Source organism: Taurulus bubalis, assembly GCF_910589615.1.
Source record: "Taurulus bubalis genome assembly, chromosome: 7".
Taxonomy (NCBI): Eukaryota; Metazoa; Chordata; class Actinopteri; order Perciformes; family Cottidae; genus Taurulus; species Taurulus bubalis.
This window is the reverse complement of record NC_136595.1, coordinates 24714359-24738049: the sequence shown is the minus strand read 5'-3', so window position 1 is coordinate 24738049 and position 23691 is coordinate 24714359. Positions and strand designations below refer to the sequence as shown.

Genomic DNA, 23691 nt, shown 5'->3' with positions numbered 1-23691 from the left:
AGAGTCTAAGGGGCAGGATTGTCTTTTATTAGTTGATTTTTTTTAATGCTTTCTCTGCAACGCTGTGCACTTTACATTTACCTGTATTTATTTTAATTTTATTAAAGCACTTATTTGTTACACAAATAAAAATGAAACACTCTATTGGGGTTTATTTTGAAACCTTTGACTCAAGCAGGATGCATTTAATCTTTTCTAAATTACTGAAATGAAGAACATCTCTGATCCCAGCCTCATGGGACGGAGGAGAGGATGACCGACAACAAAGTGATATCAGTCGTCGAGCTAAATTGGGTCAAGAAGGCCACAAGCTTGTAATATAAGTTGTGTACTCATTAAAAATAAATCCTGCGAATTTCCCCAGAAGTATTTTAAAGACTAAATACATAAAACTACATTTCATCCCGTGTGTTTTTCCAGCGGAGACTCCAGCTGCAGCCTTTATGCTCTCTGCACAAACATTTCCTCCGACAGGATGAACAGTCAGTTGACACCCAAGTTGCTAAACAGTGTGTGTATGGAAAACAGCATTGCGGGTCCACAGAGTGAGTAATTTATCCAAAAATAAGTCTGTCTCCTACAACATACGGTCATGTGAGTTAAGTTTGTTTAAGCGTCAGTATTTTCTGTGTAATTCAAATGAACAAAAACAAGTTTGCTGCCTTTACATATTTTTTGTTGTTGTGAAGTATCATAAAGCTTAAAATCAATAACGCATGAAAGCACCCAGATGAGTGAATAAGAGGCGTTTCAGCCAAGCACACAAACAATTTGCATTTCTGATTTTCAGTTCCATTTTTCCAGCTCGCTCGAGTGAAAGTGTTACATACATACAGTATTTTATATTGGTTTATTTTCCATTTAAATGTTCTCAGATTACACACTTCCCTTTAACAGGTGTCACACTCAAATGAAAACAAAAGGGCGATCGAGTACATGAGGAAAACACTGTTTAAAAAGACAGAGAACACCACATATAGTGCTCTTTTTGTCTTTACAACCAACAGTGAAATGAAGTTTGAGTTAAAAATAATAATGGTGATTTGTTCCACTGAAATGATTGGACATAAGTGCAAAAGAGATTTTCATTTTCCAGACAGTTTGTTAAAAGAAAGATTTTGACCTCAGCCAAATTTGATCCAGGCTGATACTATTAAATCACACAAATAATAAATCACACACACACACAAACCACAATTTCTAACATTCATTTAGCTATTTAGCGTTACATTTAGCAAATAGCGTGGATTGGTTCGCCAAATACAGCAATGAAATGCAACTTTAGCAGCCTTGAACACGCTTAAATGAGAAAACTCCAAAACAGACAGGATTGCATCCGTATCCTTTGGTATCTCTGTGCCCGAAGACTAACACACACACGCATGCACACACGCACTCACAAATAAAAATCACTTCATTTCTGTCACACTTGCCCATAATAAGTCAGCCAGTCTGGTCCCTGGCTCATGCTAATTTCATGCCACAGTGGGCACAGGAGCTCGAGGAGGGAAACTAAAATCAAAGAGGCAAATAGAAAATCCAGAGAGAGCAGAGAACACATCAATACTCCAGTGGTACCTTCTTCTCATCTCTTCTACACCCGCACTGCGTGACAGGCAGAATCAGGTCAACCAGACATGAAATTGGGATTCCACTGTAGCAGCAGATCATGGCAAGAGTCTGTGTCATTGGGAGGTGAGAAAATAAAAACAAAAAAAAGAGAGGGAACAAACCATTTGAAGCGCTGACACACAGGTCTACTGATCCCTCACCATTCCTTCAACAGGAGCGGCTCAATAGGACCATAAAGGCTAGTTAACTAAGGATCACGAGAGCTTTGCACTCTGTCCTCCTGCGGACCGTCACAGGCCGTAAATTCTTGTAGACGGGTTCTTCTGAGAATGGAGAATTAGAGGAAAGGAAAAAAAACAAAAAACAAACAAAGTAAAAACAGGAAAAAAAAAAAAGGAATGTCAAGTACAGGAGTCTTGGTGTCACAGACTTTTGAACCCGTGAGGGCATCGTGCCGACAGCGGCATGACAACTGAAGTAAACCAGAGGTGAAGAGATGAACAGACCGACAGAAAGTCAAACAGGAAGAGGAAACGTGAGCGTCACAGGCTTTGGCAGCAGGGGAGTTTGCTGCCCCTCTGGCCGTCGGAGGTCGGGGGGAGGCTTATGTCCACTACGTTGTTGCCCGGAGACTCGTCGTGTCCAGATCTGTCCGATATTTGCTTCTGAGACACAATACGGTAGATTTCTGAGAGAGAAAACAGTGAGGAAAAATATATTTTTGTGATCGATTCGTTTGAAATTTCTTACACACGACATAGCATTGAGCAGTGAGATACGATACAAAATGAAAGACAAAAAAAAATGTTCAATCTCAAGAAATAAATAGTTCAAACTTAATGTTACATTACCAGGAGTTTCAAAGTTGTCCTACCTGTGAGAATGTTCTTAAAGGCTTCTTCTACGTTAGTGGAGTCCAAGGCGGAGGTTTCAATAAATGAGATAGCGTTCTTTTCTGGAGCAGAAAAGAGGAGACAAATTAGGTTTTGCACATTTAATAAAATGTAAATGTTAACAATGGATGTTTTGTATTCTTCAAAAAAAGTGTTTAAGGTTTGACACTTCAGGCAAAAATGTTGTTTTGCAAGCACTGATCAATTTGGAGATTTGATGATTTTGCTTCTTATAGACTAGTGGAAAGAAAACATCCAAAATACACATTTGAGGTGTATTTGCCTCTGTAAATTCACCAACGGTTTGTATTAGATAAGGCCTCATTGACATATTCAAACATAAAACCTACAGAAAAAAAGAATTATTCAAAGGATTTTAATTAAATCAAGCCAGGAAGTTTCGTTAATTTTTTAACCCTATTCATATGTAGTAGATATGTTCTACTACATATCTGTAGTTTTCTCTAAATTAGTTTTACCTCAGAATCTGAGTGAGAAACCTCGACTTTAGAAGCTCTTACAAACACCAAACGTTCTAGTTGCAGTCCTCTATATTCTGAAGGTTTAATGCTGCGTTCACACCAAAAGCGTGTCTGGGTTCATAAGATCATCCGCAGCCGCACACAGCTCGGTGTATTTCATCGACTTCTCCAGATGACTGCCGCCCACTCACTGGCGAATTTCATTTCACATCATTTGTGTCTTTGCATTGACTTTGTATGTAATCTAGTCGTGTGAAAAATTCACTTTGTGTTTGGTGTGAATGCAGCATTACAGAGGAGTTTGTTCAAACATTATTCATAGCAATGTTCACATTAATTTTCTGTAAATGTATGCAAATTAGAAATTTGAATAAGATGACGCCTCATTTCAATATTTAAACATAACATGTAGTAATTAACGGTTGACTAATTTCAAGATATCTATAATTAATTAGTTTACCCTTCTTCTGTAGTGTATCCATTGAACTAATGTTAATTACACAACTTTTTTAAATGCAAATCCATTTTCCTGAAGGCAAAACTTTAATTTACCTGCGAAGGCTCGAGCCTCGTCGGTGGGCACGGCCCTGAGGTGGCGGAGGTCGCTCTTGTTTCCGACCTGCATGATGACGATGTTGTTGTCGGCGTGGTCCCTCAGCTCCTTCAGCCAGCGCTCGATGTTCTCGTACGTCAGGTGCTTGGCGATGTCGTAAACCAGGAGCGCTCCAACGGCCCCCCGGTAATACCTGGAGAGAGAATGAACCAGATGGATGCAGCGACTATACCGCCAACACACACTCGCCTACACAGAGAGAGAAAACACTCACGCTGAGGTGATCGCTCTGTAGCGTTCCTGTCCAGCCGTGTCCCAAATCTGAGCCTTAATCGTCTTGCCGTCCACCTGGATGCTGCGGGTGGCAAACTCCACCCCGATGGTGCTCTTACTCTCCAGGTTGAACTCATTCCTCGTGAAACGCGACAGCAGATTACTCTTCCCCACTCCGGAGTCTCCGATGAGTACGACTGGAAACAAAAAGACACACAGCACAAAAACAATGAAACAGCAGTCATTATTTATTTATTCTTCTTTTTTAATGGTGTGCAATACACCACTGATAAATGGCAACCAGCAGGTCTTATCCAGATGTGTATTTTTAAAGGAGATGTTACTCAATTAGTGCAACATCAATAAACACAGTAACGTTTCTGTTTCCCCCATTAATCCAGGAATTGTGATGTTTAGGTTTTTAGTTGGTGGGGACATTTTCTATAGTAGTTTATTGTGAAAATAAACACTACATGGTCATCATCCCTCAAATGTGTATTTGTGTTTACGTTTTTCCTAAACACAAATATGTGGCATTATATTATTATTATTGCTGCGTTATTAATCTTGAATGAACCCATTAACCGCAGAAGTGACGTCACCCACCTGGTTAGGGATCACTGGCGTAATGGGCGACTAATAACGTGATAAGGAGAAAGATGTCACGCAGCAGTAACGCTCGTTGTTTGACGACGTCAGCAGGATAGCTAACCGTGATAAGCAGTCATGTCTTCACTTTAACATCCGCCGACTTTTATTTTACAATAAAGCGACATAGTGTGGCTTGTTGAAGGAGCTCGCCCTTTTATTTTTTCAAACGTTCGTCTTCGTGACTTTTCGTTAAAAGTCGTCTCGAGCGATCGGGTTCCAAACCGAGGCCGAGCTAGCTTCACATATGTAGCCACTTATTTGCCATCACGTCAAATGTTAGCTAGCTGCTACATCACGAGCGCCAACTACCATCCCGGGACTCGCGAGGCGAATGTTTGCGACAGCTATACTTGTGTTAAAACCAACGCGTTAAAGCGTTGCGTGAACTTAAAATACTGATTGACAGGGTTCGCTCGCGTTATCGATTGTCAACGAGCTAACTTTAGCATTTAACGACGGCTTAGTGGACTTCCTGACTTCGCTGTCGTCGAATTTCCACAAAAGAGGACGACGCGCAGTCATTCATCCGACTTTATGCGAGAAATTACCTTTGAACAAATAGTCGTATTCGTCATCTCGGGTTCCCATTTTAGAAGAGTAGTTTTTTGTACTTTTCAAAAGTACTTTTCCTCCACTAACAACAACAGCCCAGCCTACCCGGCAGCTAGTAGGCAGGCACCGCCCTCAAAATGTGGAGGCCGAGCACGTGAGTTTGGGAACCACGGCCGTCGACCAATTGGAGAGGTTATCACATTGACTGACACGTAAATTGACCAATCATCTGCTTTCTTTGACAGCGCAGACCAATCATCGGGCAAAGCCGTGTAAAGAGAGAGTCGCGTCAACGGAAGTTCAACTGCTGGAACAAAAGGATCTCTTTGATGAATCATTCAGTGCCTCAGTAGGCTGACAGGCCCAGCCCATTGGATTACAATTATGGGAAGTAGTTCTAGAAGTCAACCACATGTTGACCTTCCAGACTTGTAAGAGCAAAAAAGGACATTTAGATAGTATTCCTGGACATTTTGGAGTTATTATTTAGCAATTGCACAAATGTTACATGCTTTTGTGTGTTTGTGTGGTTTCTTAAATAATGGGGCTGAGTCTGCCAGTTGGTACAGCCTTTAAGATCTCAATTAGTTGACGCCATACTATTCTGTACAGGCATGATTCCTAATTACCTTTTTCTTCTAGTGAGTCAACATTTTTAATTGGTCCAATCCTTTGGTTTATGATGAAATTACCTTTAACCCTTTCAAAGTGTCATTTCAGTTCATGAAAGTTATTTTGTAACCTTTAGACCTTGTGAACTTAGACTTCTGGTTGCAAAAAATGCAGTTGACGACAAAATGACAAACTTGAGTTAAAATATCAGCATGCGAACAAGATAAACTGAGACGGTGAACAAGGAAAACATCCCGATTTAGCATCAACATGTAAACATCATACTTGTTAACATGTTAGTATAATAAGGTTAGCATTTAACTCTAATAAATAAAACTCATGTCCAAGTGCAGCCTCATAGAGCTGCTGGCATGGCCGTAAACATGGTCCACTGGAGGGAACGGAAATGACGCGACTCTCTTTACACGGCTCTAAACATGGCGACGCAAACATTCTGCCAACTTTGACGCCCTGTGTCCTCCTGGAGATTGAGCAACATCCCAGTCTACTGCAACATGAACAATATTTTTGAGCATTCCAAGACGACTGTTTCACAATGTTTCTTAACAAGCTGACTGTTTCACAATGTTTTCTAAAGGGCGAGGTCACCAGAATCAGTCACATCACAATACCATTATGCAATCATAATCATCTGTTCTTCTGCTCATCACTTCAAAGTTTAATACCTTTATAATCATTGTACTTACTGTTTTGTTTTTGGACACTTGATGGTGTTGATGGTCACTTTATCCCTCCAGGATCTGCCCCCCGTAGACACGTCACACGTTACATTAACATCTTCACATCCGTCTATACGCGTTACATTAATGTACTTATGGGAATATATCTCTGTATTAAATATTATGTTTACTGCACAGCTCTTACTTCTTAATTAAGATATATTTAACCATTTTTTGTTGTATTTTTTCATATTTCTACTCTAATTTGTCCATCCAATATTGATGTTACTTGACTTTTGAAATACTTTCTTTTATCTTGAATTGCATTAAATTCATACGATATTTATGTAGTGCACCAATACAACAAAGCAAATTACTTATATGTGAAACCCTACTTCTGATTCCAGAATACGTAGAAAGTGTTAAAACCACGTAAAGCAGTGAATGTGTGGACAAATCATACGTGTCATCGTTTGGTATTGATCTTAGAGATATATTTTGTATTGATCTTATAGATGTATTTATACATGTATAAATAGCCATATGAATGACATACTTGATGTGCGAACTAGAACAATTGAAGGAAAACCTTTTATGCCATTTGATCCCAAAAATACAGTAAAACTGAAGACTTTTGTTTGTACATGTTGTCGTAAACAGTCAGGACATTTGTACTTATGACTTATGAACTCAGTCTTTCTAAATTAAATTAAATTATCAAATCCAAGGTGATCAATAAAAAAAAATATGATAGGACATTATCTCCATGAACAACAATTCATAGAACTGCTTTATTTTGTATTCATTCTGATTGAGTCCAAACACACACACACATACAGCCATCTATTTATCCTCACGTATAAATAGATGAATATACACAGATATACATAAATACACATTTCTGATATGCATATTCATTTTTGAAATCATGCTATGTCTCTGTAAAGGACTCTCCTTATTGGATGAGGGCACACAGCGATTTTGAAAACACGTACACAACACAGCTGGAAAAAACCTTATTGATTTGCATGTACAGTAAAACCCATAAATCCTTCTACGTTGGATCTGAGACACAGCTGTGGTTTACAGACCATAAATATACAGCAGCTGCATCTCAATAAACAAACCGAAGAGCACGGGGTCAGGAAATCATGTCGATCGCTTCTTTGCCCAGCAGCAAAAATAAAACCAAATAAAAATAATATTCTCCGATTCAAATGGAAAATATATTTGTATATCTTTATATATGTATTTATACTTTTATGTACACATTCTCAGGAGCAACACTATGAGAAAGAAAAAATAAATACAACAGCACAAGTGAAAAAAAAGAAATATATATATATATATATATATATATATATATATATATATATATATATATATGCCTACACGTAAAATGTCTCGATAAGGCAATAAAAATGAACATAAAAGCTAGACTGTACAAAATATTGCTGCTATGGTCTCCATCTGATGAACAACAGCAAACTGATTACAAACTGGCCACCGCACGTCATGGGAATGATCTGATTTCTTTTTTCTTTTTTTAATTATTACTACTATTATTTTCTTTACAATGTGCCCTTCCTTACACACTAACACACACAGAAACGCACCGACCGACTGAAGATACAGTTTCTGAAAAAAAAGTGTTGAACTTTAACTTAAGTCTTACTTGAGAGTCCTTAAGATGTCAGCCACAGAGAGACTACAGTAAACACTAACCCTACAATGACTGTGATTGACTGCACCAACACACACACACACACACACACACACAGACAGACACACTTGATAACCCCGCAAAAAAAAGAATAAAAGAAGAAACGCCGCCTCTCCATCAGCCTGTGTGAGCAGAAACAAACATAATGCATGTTTAATTTGGCCTCTATCACTATAGTTCATCTTCAGGTCCTCTGGATAAGTGCAGACAACATTCAACCCACGAGTTCATTCAAATATACAGATAACAGGTACGATATCCACTGCAAACACTACGACGGATGCTCTACATCTACAAACGTTTGAAAGGTCCAGTCAATGGCTTCGTTACTGCGAGGAGGTGATTGGTCGACTGTCACTGATAATGCAGTTTTTTTTTCTTTTTTATTCCACGGGAAAAAACATGTTCATAAATATGAATTTCTGTTGTGATTTTGAAATCATTTGTGTGCATCTGTCCAAGAAAAAGGGCAACACTGGAAGACATTGCAATGACGTGAAGGTTGCTTTGTGATGACTGACAATGTCTGCGGCCCTCAGTGTTGCAATGGATGCCGTTTCCACACAGGGGGGAAAAATAACAGCGACTTTAAACAAGAATAAAAAAACTAAATAAACTAAAAAGCTGCAGGGATTGACAAATAGAAAACAAATAAAAGTAAGTTCTTTGGATGCAAATAAAAAAAACATAACATTGAAGCATTTCAGAGTGAAAAAAGTACCAGAAAACAGTGAAAAAGTTGAATAAAATACAAACAGACGAATAAATAAAAGCTCACAGTAGTAAAAATATAAGCTCAGGAATAAAAATAACAAAATTAGCAAAAGAAAAGTTTGCTATAAATAATAAATGACGACGCTATGAATGTAACAACTGTGTATATACATATTCACTGAAGGATGTGACGCGTTTTAATTCTTTCGTCTAGAAACTAAACTGCATATATTCACTACTGGAAACGTGAGGACCGAACGATGGTTATCATTGTGACTCTAGTTCTGTGAGCACGAGCAGAGCCCTCCAACAACCTCCCTCCTCTCTCAGCACACTGAAATCCACACGTGGCTGATCTCAGGACGCATATTTGGGATATTGAACTTAACCTCAGATATCCCTCATCTCCACACTAATGTTGGCAGAACTGGTTTTAAAAAGGAATGAACGGCACACATTCACCTCGGAGAATTTTAAACTTCATTATCAGATTTTTTTAATTGCCGTTTATTGTCGTTTTGGGAATGTTTCTTGTCTTCTTAATTCCAATAAAACGTCCTAATTAAATAGACATTTTTTTAAATAAATTAGCTAAAGTTCATTCTCGTTTATTCTCCCCCTCTCTTCATCTCCTACAGTCTTAGTCAGCTGACAGTGGGCGTTCACTCTTTCAGTCAACCAACCAGATTTCAGCCGGGATCTCCGCGAGCCAATCGCATCGCTGCGTCTCAAACCGCTCTCCTCTCTGCTCAACGAGACCCTCCAGTTCTCATCACATCCAGGGTTCCTTCCAACATGCAAAGCCTCCGCTCCTCCTCACAAGCATCCACCTCTTCACCATTAATCTACCGGCCTGCTCGGCGCTCTAAACTGCATTGTCCAATACGTGAATTTCCCTCTTCAGTACTTGCAGATTCCAGTGTGCTGCTCTGCAGGACCGTGGAGCCGGTTAGAGCGCTGGCGCTCGCGGTGAACTAGAAACACGCCGAACAGCAACCTATAAAAAGTTTTCACCCCATTTCATCGTCTCATGACATTGAATCAAAAGGTTGATTAAATGCGGCCGCGAAAACGGAATTCTTTTCATAGCCACGGTACGTTTTTTTAAACGGCCTTTCCACGTTAAGTCGAACACATAAGACTACAGCCGTATACGCACTACTGTGTGTCACACATACACATTATTATTAAATTGATATACTTTTTTTTGTCAAGGGTGAAAAGGCAGGGATGGTGGGAAAATCAGTGACGTTCGTTCATCACTGTCAGGATTATTTTTTTAGTGTTCAGTTTCTGTATGTTTTAAATCCGGGTCCAGACAGAGGTCCTGCTGCTGCCGCTGAGGTCCGGACGTCAGACCGATGACTCGTCTTCTCCTCCGCTGAGGCGTTCGCTCCTCTCTGCCAGAGATCAGCGTTTACTGGTGGAGGCAGACAGAGGGAGGGGATTAGGCAGCGCGCACACAGCAGAATACACCGTATTTTTATTTCACCCACGGTGGAAAATGTGAATCTTCTCTCGTGCATTACTTGCCGAAACACAGCACACACACACATATACACACACATATACACACACACCGCTGAGCAAGTACAGGCACAGTGAGGGTGTTTCATGTCCTGTGCGTGTGGTTTACATTTAATCTGAGTGAGCGTGAACCTACAATGCTGGGGTTTTAGTGGAATATCTTGGATCAAATAATGCTGTTTAGACATTTCGTGAGCCAATGTGAAATATTTTTAATTATTTTAGCTATCAATACTAATCAAATACCGGCCTCGTGTACATTTAGGCTCGTTTTGCCGTCTTCATCTGTAACGAAAAGTGGGAAATTATTTTAAACTGGAAGATGAACGAGCGCGGTTTCCTTAATCACGTATAAAGCATCACGTTTTATATGGAGCAGGGATTAAGTTAAGTATATTTTTATTTAAATGTTCACATTTAAATATTTCATTAGTCGCACACGCCCACACAAAGTGAACTTGGGTGATGAAATGACTCCGGAAGGAATGTCGGGATAAAACATGCTTTGGGACATCCCTCGTTGTCAAGATGCGTCTGAGAAGATGAAAAATAAAATGAGTCGGGGGTGTTGAGGGGGGGACAGATTCAATGGTTGATGACACCTCATCAGAGTGTGAGCGCACGCTGCTCCACTAAACACAGCCGACAAGCGGAAAAAAACCCTCCAGAGGAAACCAATAGGAACCAAGCCATTTGTACAATTTGTCCGATTTTCCCCGACAGGCAGATGGATGTCTCCATCTGGAACATTTAACATATAAAATCACTGAAAATAAACTCATTCAGTCGACTAAAATGCTTATAATTAACATATTATCGCGTAGAAAATAATCACCCGCATTGCCTAAGATGGACTAAACAGATGTCCGCGTTCTCCTGGCCGGTGCAGCTGGTTGTTGGAGGGACGGCTCCTGGACTAAATGGCCGGTGACCGTTTCCAGCCACTCGTCAATGAGGGGATGAAAGGCGTAAAGTGGAGCTGGGTTTCTGGATGCAGTGCAAGCCGGTGCTCTCTGGCGTTCACCTTTGTCTCCCCCACATTTACTGCAGAAGCTTCTCACGCAACAACTAGATCCTTTCCACCCTTTCTGAAGATCGAACACGAATTATTTCTGTATTTTTTTTTTTTTTTACATTTTAGTCCGATGCTTCTCACTTACTGTCTCTCTCTCCCAATCCCCATCTGGCAGGGCCTTAGACTCTGAGCCATAGTGGAGCGGAGAGTACACCCAGGTGTTGTCGTCTTGAGGCTGTTTTTACACCCCCAGCACAGCAGAGGGGGCCAGAGGGACAGAGGAGAGGCACAGAGACAAGCAGCAGGGGCAGGCAGGAGACGGACAGGGGAGATCACAGGAGAAGAAAAGACAAGACAGGAAATGAAAATTAGGGATGCATATAGGAGGAAATGTTGCTGAGAGACATCGGAAAGTGTGAATTTTGACATCAAGTTGGTGTAAAAAAAAAAAAAAAAAGGATGTGTTTAATCCTTTTGGCGGTTCGCAGAGTTGGAACACAGAGATGAAGAAAATAAAAATGTGGAAAACAACAAGTCGTAGCGGATACAAAGAGAGTGTTTGTTGAAGCTCGTGGGTTTTTTGTGTTTAAATATAAAAAGTGTTTTGTTTTTTCTCCCCCCCTTTCGATCGGGAATAACTCCTGGGAAGCAAAGCGAGGGAGTGCGGAGCGAGGGATGAGTCGCTGCATCGGCCAAACGGGAGAAGATGAGGGAGAGCCGGGAGGAAGGAGGTGGGAAAGGGAGGAGGGACAGTCAGACACAGAGAGCATCCTCAGTCAGAGCAAAGCACAACAGCAGGATGGGGTTGTTTTTTTTTTTTTGTGGTTTTGTTTCCTTTCCAACAAGCAAGACGCTCTTTGCATAATGTACAGAAAAAGCTTCTGTCGGTATTCTTTGATACTACGGAGTGTACCGGCCCTTTAAGAGAGGGAAGCAGCCGCAACACGGTATGTTGGCGTGGGTTGATGTCACACACACACACACACACACACACACACACTTTCTCTTTCTCAGAGCTCAGCATGTCGGAGCTACCGTATCCATACAGGTGCAACGGGGGACGAGGGAGGCTGTCAGTGAGTGAGGAAACAAATGGAGATTCAAGAGAAGATGAATACAAGAGAAACAGAAAGGCAGACGGTTAAATAAGATGCTTTTTGCTCACCTGCCTCCCAACACTTCATCGTCTTCACGATGTGGAGAGCAGCGGATTGTTTTTATTTGAGTTTTTACGCTCAACACAATCACAAAAATACAGAAACATTCATCTGTTTCGTCAAACCCAACAGCGTTGTACTCGGGGCTATTCTAGTCTAACGGCGGGACAGAGACCAGCTACTAAGACGAGCACCATTGAACCCACTTACTGGCCAACTGGACTGGCATTTCCTCCTCAGTCGGAAAGGAGAGACCACCCAGGTCCGCCCATCAGGAAACTGACAACAACAGGAGGCGTGTTTGGCACAGAGATGAGAGAAAAAAGGTGGAAACAACAGAAGCACGCTGAGGTGAAAATGGAAAAAGAGCGTTCTGGATGTGAGGAACGCAGCAGATGAGTCAGAGGTGACAGATGGATAAACAAGTCTGGCAGCCGCACGACACGTTAGTATCTCACCACTTCCATCAGGGCTCATGAGAACCATCACAGGACCGAGAGAGGAGAAAACGAAATAAAGAGCGAGAAGTGGGGGAGAAAGATTTGAGGGCCATAGATGGAGCCGTGGGAAGGTGAGAATGATTGAGGAGAAGGAAGGGGAAGAAATGTGTGAACGGAGCGGAGGAGGACGGAGAGAAGACAAAAGAAGAAACACAATCAGACGCGGAGGACGGAGGTGAAGGAGAGCGGAGGGAAAAGTGAACGTGGAGACTGTTGATGGCGGATGAATAATTTAGTCAAGAGCCACTCTGGGAAACCTGTGAAGTGACTACTCACACACACACACACACACACACACACACACACACACACACACACACCTGTGTCCCTCTGTGTCTGGAGCAATCACTTCAATCTCACAGCTAAATGACCTTTCATATTCCCTCAAACGGTTTAACTTTGCAATCATGTTTAAACTGTGCAACACTTATTTTAATTCTGCATTCATACTTTATTTTTTACTTGTGTTATACATTGTATCATTATTATTAACAATTTATTTTACAGTCTTTTATATATATTTCACGCAGTCCTTTATTGTTATTTTTATTTTTTCCTAGAGCAACTTTAACGTACTAAAAGAAAACCTTAAAAATCGTAAAATTGCACCAAAATGTGGTTGAATCACTTCACATGCCTATTTATTAAGAACAAATATTCATGTTTATACATTTCAATATTTAAAATATACTTTTTTGTGAATAACAAACTACGTTAAATAAGGTATTCATAAATTATAAGGGTCCCCTGCATAAATAAAGGATAAATGCATTTAAAAAATAGCAACATTTTGTGATTTTGTTCCTGTATTGATTTTTATTTCCCACTTCTCTCCCATTATAGCTAAAGCGAAAGTGCTTTTTCAAACCACTCGTGTGACAATCTTCACAATATTCAATGACGTGTTCACTCACTGCCTGCAGCGTGTTTGTGTGTAGTCACACTTCAGTGCTACAGACCCCCTGCTACAGACCCCCACCCTACAGACCCCCAACCTACAGACCCCCACCCTACAGACCCCCTGCTACAGACCCCTGCTGCTGCTGCTGCTGCAGAGAGAGTCCGGCCTTTTGGAGCTCGCACTGGGCATCAGCCAGAGCCGGTCAGATGAGAAGCACCTGTCGGCCATTAGGATTTCTCGTGCCACATTAGAGGGTGTTTGATTCCTGACAGGAGACACCCGGCGGGAACGTTTCTATCTGTGACTGTGATCACTGGCTCCGCTCTCCGTCCTCCACCCGACACTCATACATTCATTCATAGCTGTGCTTTTGGGCGGATTTAGACCCGCCAACACAACACAACACTGTCTGATGGCGGCCAGCAGCTTTTTAGTAGGACGGCTGCGATCCTGCAGACTGAACACACGCAAACCGCAAAAGCTACTTATTCAGTGTGTTAACGATCACATAGAGGGGTGCAGGGTGTTTATGTTGGCCAGCCAGGAAGTTAGCATCGCGCTGGTTCCCTCGACAAAAAGCCAACTGGATTTTTCCATTGGGTTTTTGATCTGTGGCAAACGAACGTTGATGAAACTCACCCGTTTTGTTCACAAATGAACGCAATTTATTTTACGATTTTTTGAAGCGTGAATGCAAAATCGGCAGAAATAAGAAGAAAAAGAATCAGTTAACGTTGGGCTACAAGGGAACACGACACCACGGTTACATCACGTCACTAGTGATGACGTCTAGTCTCATTTAGCCACTTTTAGCCAGAACAATTCTAAATTCAAGAGAGAGAAATATACTGACGTATTTTATACTCTCTAAAGCTTAACCACAGAATGTATTTCAGCCAAATAAACAAAAACACATTCGACAAACCCATTGACTTCTAGATGAGGGAAATGTGGACTCACGTCCGGGTTGTAGGACTCATTCCTGCACCACTCGGTTAGACTAGTGACGCTGACATGCAGTGATCACTCTGCACACTGCAACACACTGTCTAACAAGGTGCTCACACATTTTGGTAAATGCGCTTATCCGCTTTCTTGCCGTGAGTGAGATGAGAAGATGGATACGACTCTCTCTCTCTCTTCTCATGTTAAATCTCTGCAAGAAAGCAAATGAGCCTCCACGAAATGTCAAACTTTTCCTTTAGCTGAATGCACATCACTGCAAGCAATAACCGCACACGCTGCCATTCCCATACCAGCCTGAGTCGCTACTCCCTTTCCTTGTCCTTCTGTCAGCGCCTCTGTGGGAGATCATATCGCTCAGTCCTTGACTTAGTCATCACAAATACATCGTTTATTAAACATATTCAGACACATTGGAGCTGATTGAATATTAAAGATGATTTGATGGCTAAAGAAACAAATTCAAACAGATGAGAAGTGATTGGAGCTGTGCTTACTTTAGTGTTAACAGGGATTTTAAATAATACTAAAAGTATGAATGTGTGTGTGTGTGTGTGTGGAGAGTTTGACTCACAAAGTAGATGTCGGTGATTGGCACGTCGTCTTCATCGTCGACTGAAGCCTGGCTGGTGCAGCCGGAGCCGGACATCTGGCTGGCCCTGTCTGCCTCCACCACCACCACCGTGGGGGTGGACGGGGCTCCATCGGCTGCCCCGGAGGAGGAGGAGGAGGAGGGAGCATCTGGGGCAGGCGAGGATGAGGAGGAGGCTGCTGCCGTTTCAGGTGCGGACGAAGAGCCGGAGGGTGCTGCTGCGGCAGCGTCGGCAGCCTCTGCACCGGCGCCTTCCTGAACTTCACTGTTAGAAGGAACGAATGAGATGAACTGAGTTACGACTCTGAGAGGGAGTGTGATGTTTTACGCACATCGTAGCTATCGAGCACACAGAGTTAGCCGAGAGCCTCAGCTCCTTTAAATCCAGATTGAAGACTTTTTGACAGTTTGTTTTAATATGTTTTAATGAATGTTCTTAATTGTTTTTAAATCTTGTTTTCTTCTGCATTATGTTTTGATGCTTTTAATGGTTTTATGTGAAGCACTTTGAATCGCCTTGCTGTTGAAATGTGCTACAAAACTTGCCTTTGAAAGTGTTCTTTAATCGCCTCCATGACCTGTTTCACAACTGCTGCTGCAACCTTAGTCCGTGTTGATGGTTAGTCCAAATGACCATTAACTACAATTAACAACAACAATAACTAACCTCCTTTTTGTTTTTAGAACACATGCATCTGGAAGTTTCACTTCACATGGCATCTTTGCCTTTTGTCTGGTGTAGAAAAAGATGTAGCGACGTCATTATTACAAAAGCTCTGTGTAGTTTAAGGACGAAATAAACAACATGGTCACACACAAACATACACACACACACACACACACAGCACTTGCCAACATTGAGAGCCATTAATTGGGTCACTTGCCATAAGCCACTTTCCTGCAGCAGGGGAGAGGAACCGGACCGAGCTATTAGAGAAAAGCTCTGGCTAAAAATCAACAGATGTGTGTGTGTGAGAGTGTGAGCGTGTGTGCGTGTGTGTGTGTGTGTTTGTGGTTTAGCTGCCTAAGCCCAAAGATTTGCCAGCTGGCTGTGTGCTGCCACAATCCTTGATTGTTCCTGGCCAGATCGTCAACTATTAGAAAGGATTTAGGCGCATCCACATTGCTTCCTCAGCTCCTGTGTTTGAGCTGAGCTCCACCAGAGGAAAAAGCCCAGCAGTTGGACACAGAGGCAAAAAAAAGCTGAGTTGGCATCTCATATAAATGTGTGTGTGTGTGTGTGTGTGTGGGGGTAAAATGCGGGGTTGCAATGCAGAACCTCTCTGTTTCATGTCTCATTTCAATCTGGATACATCTTGTGCTGTATCTCTAACCTGCTGCTCTCTTTCTTTATACATTTGCCTTTTACTCATTTACCCAGAACACTATTTCTGTCTTTCTCCCCCTCCTCCAGCCTTTATTCCACACATCACTCTTCCCGTCGCATCTTCTCTTTGTGTCTCTCTCTTCCAATCAGTCCTCCCATTTCCTTTTCTCTCTCCGCTCCATCTCTCCTCCTCACATCAATCCCACCAGCTCTCCAGCAGCAGGTGAGTTAGTGGCAGCTCGGAGGAGTCAGATGGTGAATTCAGCCGCCTGTCTCCACACCCCCCTCCTCCTCCTCCTCCTCCTCCTCCTCCTCCTCCTCCTCCTCCTCTTCTTCCTCCTTCCAGACCCTCGGGCCATATGTCTAGCCACTGCCTCCTCAGCATCAGACCCAATTATTCACTTGATCCTCACTGACCTAACCCCGGCATAAATGTGAGTCCCACTGCCATGTTCCCATCTGTTTGGAATTTAGTTTATTTAACGCGGCTTACACCAAGGATGCGGTCGAATGGTCTTTTCTGCTTCGGAAGGTTCCCAACTGAGTGAAATTAATTATTTAAGTGGCAGCCATGTGCAAGCTGGTCGAATATCTAAATGCGAAGGAAAGGTGCGTCGATGCTTCCTTTCTTATCTCCTTCAGCACAGGGTGCACTGCACTATCGTTAAAGTACGGATGGGAGATAATGGCGTCCCATAAATCCTTGCAACATTTAAAGCGTTCGGTTATCAATAACATTCGCTGTCGCGGTTTAATTGAAAACATCTTTCTTAGGAGGCGTGATTCCTTTTTGGACACGAATCTTTAATTGAATGGTGCAGAATCGTGTTTGACATTTTACTATTGTACTAGTTTTCCATGTTTTATTAAAGTTTCCACAAAAAAAATCCGTTGTAGCATGAATTCACTCGGATCCTCTTACAGCTGCTGTTGTTTCCTAAATCCTTATGAATGATCCTTCTCATCTTTTCTTAACTTCTCTTAAAAGTGTTTTAGAAAAATATATATTACAAGTGTTTTTGTGTGCGACGTTATGTTTTGAGTTATGACTCAACCGCTGTTTTCTTCTTCCGATGCGGTTTTAAACCTTTTAAATAAAGCTAAAATGCCAAAAACCAGTGAACTTTAATTACAAAACGTTCAACGTTATAGTAGCAGCACCAGGCCTGTGGGCTTTCTGCCCCACTGCCCTACTTCTACTGACTGGTCCTCTCATGTCGACCCATAAAAGAACACACACAAAAATATACAAGCGTGTGCGCACTCTCTCATAACTGTGGAGTAGATGCCTGCAGCATTTAGATAACTATAACGGGGGACCCCAGAGTCCAATAAACAAATGGCTCAAGCAGTGTTTATATGTAGCATGCTAAGAACTGTGTGTGTGTGTGTGTGTGTGTGAGACGGGAGAGGTGTGCTAATCTAACAGCTGGCTGAGCCCAGGTGAGACACTGGCGGCAGGTTATTTATAGAGCGGCATCAAACTGAGTCATACTGGTGATCGAGGTCATGGAGGACTCGTTACTTCCCCGCAGCTCATCCGTCCTGTATCGGGGTCACATGACTACTGAGGGCGCATGAAAGGGCTGCCTCTTGTCATCGTTGGTTGCAGTGAAAAGACACAGACGTGTGTGTGTGTGATGGTTATATTCATGGTCTGACTCTATGGTATATAACTTACCGTATAGTTAACGTATTAGAGAGTTAATGTGTTTAAAGGTCTGCTAAAGTAATTATTATTGGCTAGTTTTGATTTATGTCATGAAGGATCTAATATTTGTACTATTGCCATCCATAACACAGGAACAAATATATTTTGTCAGGGTGTGATGCTCATATGTTTGAGCAGCAAAGTATTTATAAACACAAACAACTGACTGAGCTTCATGACTTTAAAAAGTACTGCACCGGCTTAGTACTTCCACAACGTTGTTGGAAAACCGATGGACAGTTAAAGGAGAGAAAATAGAAAGTCCATTTCCTGCACTCTTCTTCCTTGTCAAAACCTGACTCCCATATTACCCATAATGCAACTTGAGCACCGACAGTTTGGAGACTTGGGTGTGTTGTGCAGCTACCGAAGTCTGGCAAGCTCACTTCTTTCAAACTCTCACGGCCCATTGACAGTGACTTTATGGCTTCTATTACTATTATTATTATTATTATTATTATTATTATTAGGGTCCGAGCGACTGACGGAAGGATTTTTATTATTCCTTTGGGCGCATATTCGAGGTTATTTGCCATACTTGGAAATTCAACAAATTTGGCACGCTGGTCAGCCATCTGATATAGGCGTCATATTTGTGTTTAAAAAAAATGTCTCTCTAGCGCCCCCTAGAAGTTGGACCGGCGACACCCCTCATTATTATTATTATTAGTAGTAGTAGTACTAGTAGTATTATTATAATATTATATAATTTCCCCTTGGGGATGAATAAAGTATATATCCATCTATCCATCCATTTAAGAAGCAGCTCAAAGATTTTACTGTTCAGTCCGTTTTTTGGGAAAACTCAAATTCATTGATTAAAATCAAGATGTAGAATATTATAGAAGGTATTTTGTCAAATATTACCTTAAAAATCAATAGAAAATCAAGTCTATTTGACTACACAACGTGTTGTTGGTCGATGGACTTTAGAATCTATCCGTCGTTACACATCATTCTAAAACCATCACTTCTGGTAAACACTGAGTTGTTGGTGTACCTGGCTTCAGGTGAAGGCTGTGGAACGGAGATGGAGGGCTCACTGTCGTGTCTCTTCAACTCCACCTCCACCGTGATGGTCTGCTGGTCCTCCTCCCGCACACGCAGCTCCTCCTGGGTCCTGATCACAGACGGTCAGTGTGTCACTTGCAGTCGACACAGACAGAAGCACCGGCAGAGGAGCAACGTAAAGTCCTGCTCTGGAGTTATAAATTAAATCAATTATATTTTAGCAAAGTTCACGCTATATTTAGAATATTTCAACCACTTTACCTTGCCGCCAGACAGCCCTTTCTAATCGGGAACTGAAGACGTTACACCCATCTGCGCTGTCTTCAAAGTCACGACTCCATTGCCCAAATCATAGATCTTACAACGCAGAACACAGCTGTTCTCCCGCTGTTTGTTTGTCATTGTGTGACTTTGGTGAAAACTAACACACTAATAACCCTTTAAAGCACCACAGTCAAGATAACCCAAACTTAATAACCGATCAAGGCAGAGGTCGAGCAGCAACACCTGTTTGTTTTCAAGGTAAAATGAGTCTGGTGACTTTGAAGACAGCACAGATGACAGCGTCAGTTCCTCGTCAGAAATTAATATCTGAAGGCAAGACAGAGCTGTTAAATTATTCTAAACATAGCGTAGATTTAAACTGATATTCATTATTCATCAGTGGCTAAAATACATTTTGGTGCTGCAGTACGTTGCTTTGCTCCTTTACTGGTACTTCTGTAGGTAATACACAGATATGTATAAGTACCTCATACAACCCCACTCCCAAAAATACAAACTCTCCCTTTAACCACCTCAGTTTCTTGCCAGGAGAGCTGCCAATTTGTGTTACACTCCTTTTTTCCCTATTTTTCTGTGTTGCTGGAGAATGAGGCTGAGCATTGTAACTTTTCTTTCCGAGCCGCTTAGTGAGCTTTGTGCTTTAATTTCACCGTGAGACTAGTTTGTTTGTTTTTCTGACCAGGCTTCTCCCTGATGATGTCTTGCTATCCATACTATATCCATATTTGGCAATAAAAACAGGTTGAACTGAGAACAACTTGGCTATTCCTCAGCTCATTGCCCTCTCTCCCTGAGACCAACTTGTCATAACAAAAAATAACACGCGCCGAGGAAGTGAGTCGCACGTGAAAAACAAACACGGCCACATCTTAGCAACAGGAAGAACGGGCCTTCTCATAAACACCGGACCAACAAGGCTGACCTCACACTTTTTCCCCCGATCCACCCACCACACCCAGAAACGTCTGACGCTGTGAAAACATGAAGCTGGCGACTCATAAAACAGGGCAGTCGATCCAGCTCGGAAAGGTCCATGAAGCGAAAGTAGCGTTCACGCTCCCGACTCACCTTCCGTCGTGGGTGAGGGACTGGGTGTGCCTCCTGCAGACAGAGGACACAGTGTCAGTGCGAGCCGTGTGCAACATGTTGCTGTGGCTTAAAACTTTCTCGTGAGCAAGTAGAGATGGCCTTGAGTGAATATTCTCAGTTTAAATTGTAATTTTAAGGATTTTAGTCAGATTAATACAACAAAAAGTATGATTTTATATTGAGGAAACGAGATATATTAACACAAAATACTGGCAGAACTTAGAATGCAGTCAACACAGAAAGAGTCAGTCAAATAAAATCCCTCTTGGCCACAAATGTTACGCTATTTTATTGCAATGGATGACTCGTGTGTGTGTGTGTGTGTGTGTGTGTGTGTGTGTGTGTGTGTGTGTGTGTCAGCACCTGTAGCGGGGGTGCTCGACGGTGTCGCAGGGGGATCTCTCTGGGATGGAGAGAGAGGTGGTGGAAGAGAGGGTGGTGGCAATTGACGCTGTGGTGGCCTCTTCAAACGATGGAGGAGTGCAGGGAAGAAGATCTTGTCGCCCTGGAGGAGAGAGAGAGAGAGAGAGAGAGAGAGAGAGAGAGAGAGAGGCTCATATTATTATTTATTGAGACAGCTGCTACCTGTTATTTTTTCTACTTCTTTGCTTCCTCAAATGATTTGTCTGTTTGAGTTATCGTGTGACTTTGGTTTCTTAAAAATATAAATCACACAATGACACTATTAATAACACTAACAGATTGAGGCAGCGGGAAAACCGGCAACTCCTGTGATCTCTGAGGTCAAATTATTTTGCCAAAGAGCAGCGATAACTGCTTCAGTTTCTCATCAGAATGGGCAAGGACTTATTCTAAATATAGCGTACAATCAAACTGGTATTTATGTTTTTTCAGGTGCCGCCGGCCACCGTCTACTGTAGTAAATACGCTGCATTGCCACTCTGTCTGCAGGCGTTATTCACCCTCGTCCTCCAGCGTCGGGAAGCTGCGCGCTCCTCTCAGGTCGTAGATGTTCTCGTCTCTCTCGGAGGGCAGCTGGCTGGCTGACCAGGCGGCGCCGGGACCGGCACACTTCGGCACCGACAACGACACGCGGCCCTTCTTGGATGGAGACGACTTCAGAGCTGAGGAACGATCGACACGTGAACACATTAACACACAACCCGGATGGAGGGGAGATGGAATATTGTGCCACTTGTTTTTATCTGTATATTCCTGGAAACTATTATTTCTGCCTTTGGGCCTTTTAAAGGGCCAGTCCACACAAATCACAACACATCTAAACATCATTGCAGTGCATCAGGCCGGTGAATCAATGGCTAAACCTAAAATGTGACTTAAAGTAACAACAAAAGGTTTAAATATGACAAATATCGGCCTTTAATCCCCGGTACAAAGAATTCTCTCTTTATGTGTGCTCATCTTTGGAAGGTGATGAAAAAGAAAACGGCGCAAGGATCAAAAGAATGTTGAACACTCACATGAGCTGCACCTAATAAGGGCAGTTCATTACTCTATCACATTTTCCTGTCAGGGCTCGACAGTAAAACAGACAAAAAGCCCGGCATCTGACATTTGCGCCCGTGGCTCCTCCCACACAGCGCCGTCTGACTATGTACGGTAGCGTCTCGACCCGAAATTGAACTCACAGGAGCTCTTCTTGAAGACCATGGTGCTCATGAACTTGAAGAACCTGTCGGCGTAGAAGCCCGGCCGGTGGACGGATACGGTGTCCTGAGGGAGGGACGGAGAGATTAATGAGACAATCAGTGCGTGAATACAGCGATTAAACGAGTGCTCACAGCTGATTGAACCGTCTACTAGTTCCTCTCGAGTCCCATTGAAGTCGCTCTGTTCTCGAGGTCAAACCACCAGACAGAACCACGCGAAGGAAAAAGACAAATGACGGACAGAAACACAATCGGACAGACATTATTTATGTTGCAGCAGACTGAGATCACACTGCCAGCAGACTGACAGCAGACACTTGGTGTTTGGTTTAAACCGATAGAGAGGAGGGATGAGGAGAAAGAGGAAGAGGAGATACAGCAGCTCGGTGTATTATTAGCGTCAGTATGATGAGTAACATCTTTTGAATGAAGCTTTAAATGTCTGTTGTCCTATTTTATGACATCATCAGCCTAAAACCCCCCCAGATAAAATCCTTGAAAAAAAAAAATATATAAATTAGAATAAAATGATACACCGGATCAAGTGAGCAAGTCTTCTTCTGTTAAAAAAATAAATATTTAATGGATACGACTCATCAGTACACGTCTTAATGTTGTTTTTAAAAAGGCAAAATGCCAATAAATAAGGATTAAAGCGGAATATTTTGATCTTGTGAATTGTTTTATTTATTTTTTCAAGAACTTTTGGACTCTGGAGTTATTGTAAATGTTTGGATCCAGTGTGACACAATTCCAAGCAGCAACCACTGGAATCTAATTCTACAAATAGTGAAATACTAATAATATTAGTGTTGCCTGATCTTTACCCACAACTGTGCAGAAATACCGGAATAAAACACAATGCAAAACCGTGCATGCACGCAGCATTAAAATGCTTGTAAAAGAAGCTTCAACCTATTCGTTACAGGCGTCAGTGTGGAGGAACGACTCTCACCGTCAGCGCTGACGCACAGGAGGCCGTCACGGCGTTGCTCGCGCTCCCACATGTATCTTACGTATGATTGTGTTTCACAGTGGGCGAGTGGAGCGAGTAAGGAGAGATTCTATCCTCAGGGAAAAAAACCTGTTGATGGTGATGCACAGTGAGTAGATGAAGAGATGCGAGGTGCTCTTCTATCATCCCTGTGCTCATCCGACCAGAGGGCATTCTGCAACGCTCTGCAGGCTTCAGCTGCGTTCATGCAACAAAGACGGTCTGTGATCCTGGCAGCACACAATACAAAATGTTGCACGTAGGCCGGAACGAGCTGCCAGGC

At 42.2% G+C, this 23691-nt stretch overlaps 2 protein-coding genes across 2 annotated transcripts in view; both read right to left on the bottom strand.

Annotated features, from left to right (window-relative positions):
- Window positions 1-833: 833 nt before the first annotated feature.
- LOC306739429 (ras-related protein Rab-11B-like) lies at window positions 834-5077 on the bottom strand. Its single transcript, XM_079221447.1, has 5 exons — window positions 4973-5077; window positions 3775-3970; window positions 3500-3693; window positions 2447-2527; window positions 834-2260 (listed from the first exon to the last, which is right to left on the bottom strand). Exons 1-5 carry the CDS (start codon window positions 5010-5012, stop codon window positions 2115-2117), a joined length of 657 nt encoding a protein of 218 aa, XP_079077573.1. The 5' UTR covers window positions 5013-5077; the 3' UTR covers window positions 834-2114.
- Window positions 5078-9605: 4528 nt separating this feature from the next.
- Window positions 9606-23691, bottom strand: part of pip5k1ca (phosphatidylinositol-4-phosphate 5-kinase, type I, gamma a) — a gene marked incomplete at both ends in the record, with an annotated part of 46153 nt that continues 32067 nt past the window's right edge. Inside the window, 9 exons of the mRNA XM_079220827.1 lie at window positions 9606-9679; window positions 11389-11482; window positions 12615-12683; window positions 15343-15625; window positions 19399-19518; window positions 20763-20795; window positions 21147-21288; window positions 21707-21868; window positions 22394-22478. Of these exons, the coding sequence (XP_079076953.1) occupies window positions 9606-9679; window positions 11389-11482; window positions 12615-12683; window positions 15343-15625; window positions 19399-19518; window positions 20763-20795; window positions 21147-21288; window positions 21707-21868; window positions 22394-22478 (1062 nt within the window). The remainder of the gene's footprint in view (window positions 9680-11388; window positions 11483-12614; window positions 12684-15342; window positions 15626-19398; window positions 19519-20762; window positions 20796-21146; window positions 21289-21706; window positions 21869-22393; window positions 22479-23691) is intronic.

Coding starts and splice junctions, on each gene's coding strand:
- LOC306739429 (XM_079221447.1), bottom strand. CDS start 5,012: ATGGGAACCCGAGATGACGAATACGACTATTTGTTCAAAG. Junction 3,971..4,972: donor ATACGACTATTTGTTCAAAG/GTAATTTCTCGC, acceptor TTTTGTTTCCAG/TCGTACTCATCGGAGACTCC. Junction 2,528..3,499: donor CGAGGCTCGAGCCTTCGCAG/GTAAATTAAAGT, acceptor TTTCTGCTCCAG/AAAAGAACGCTATCTCATTT.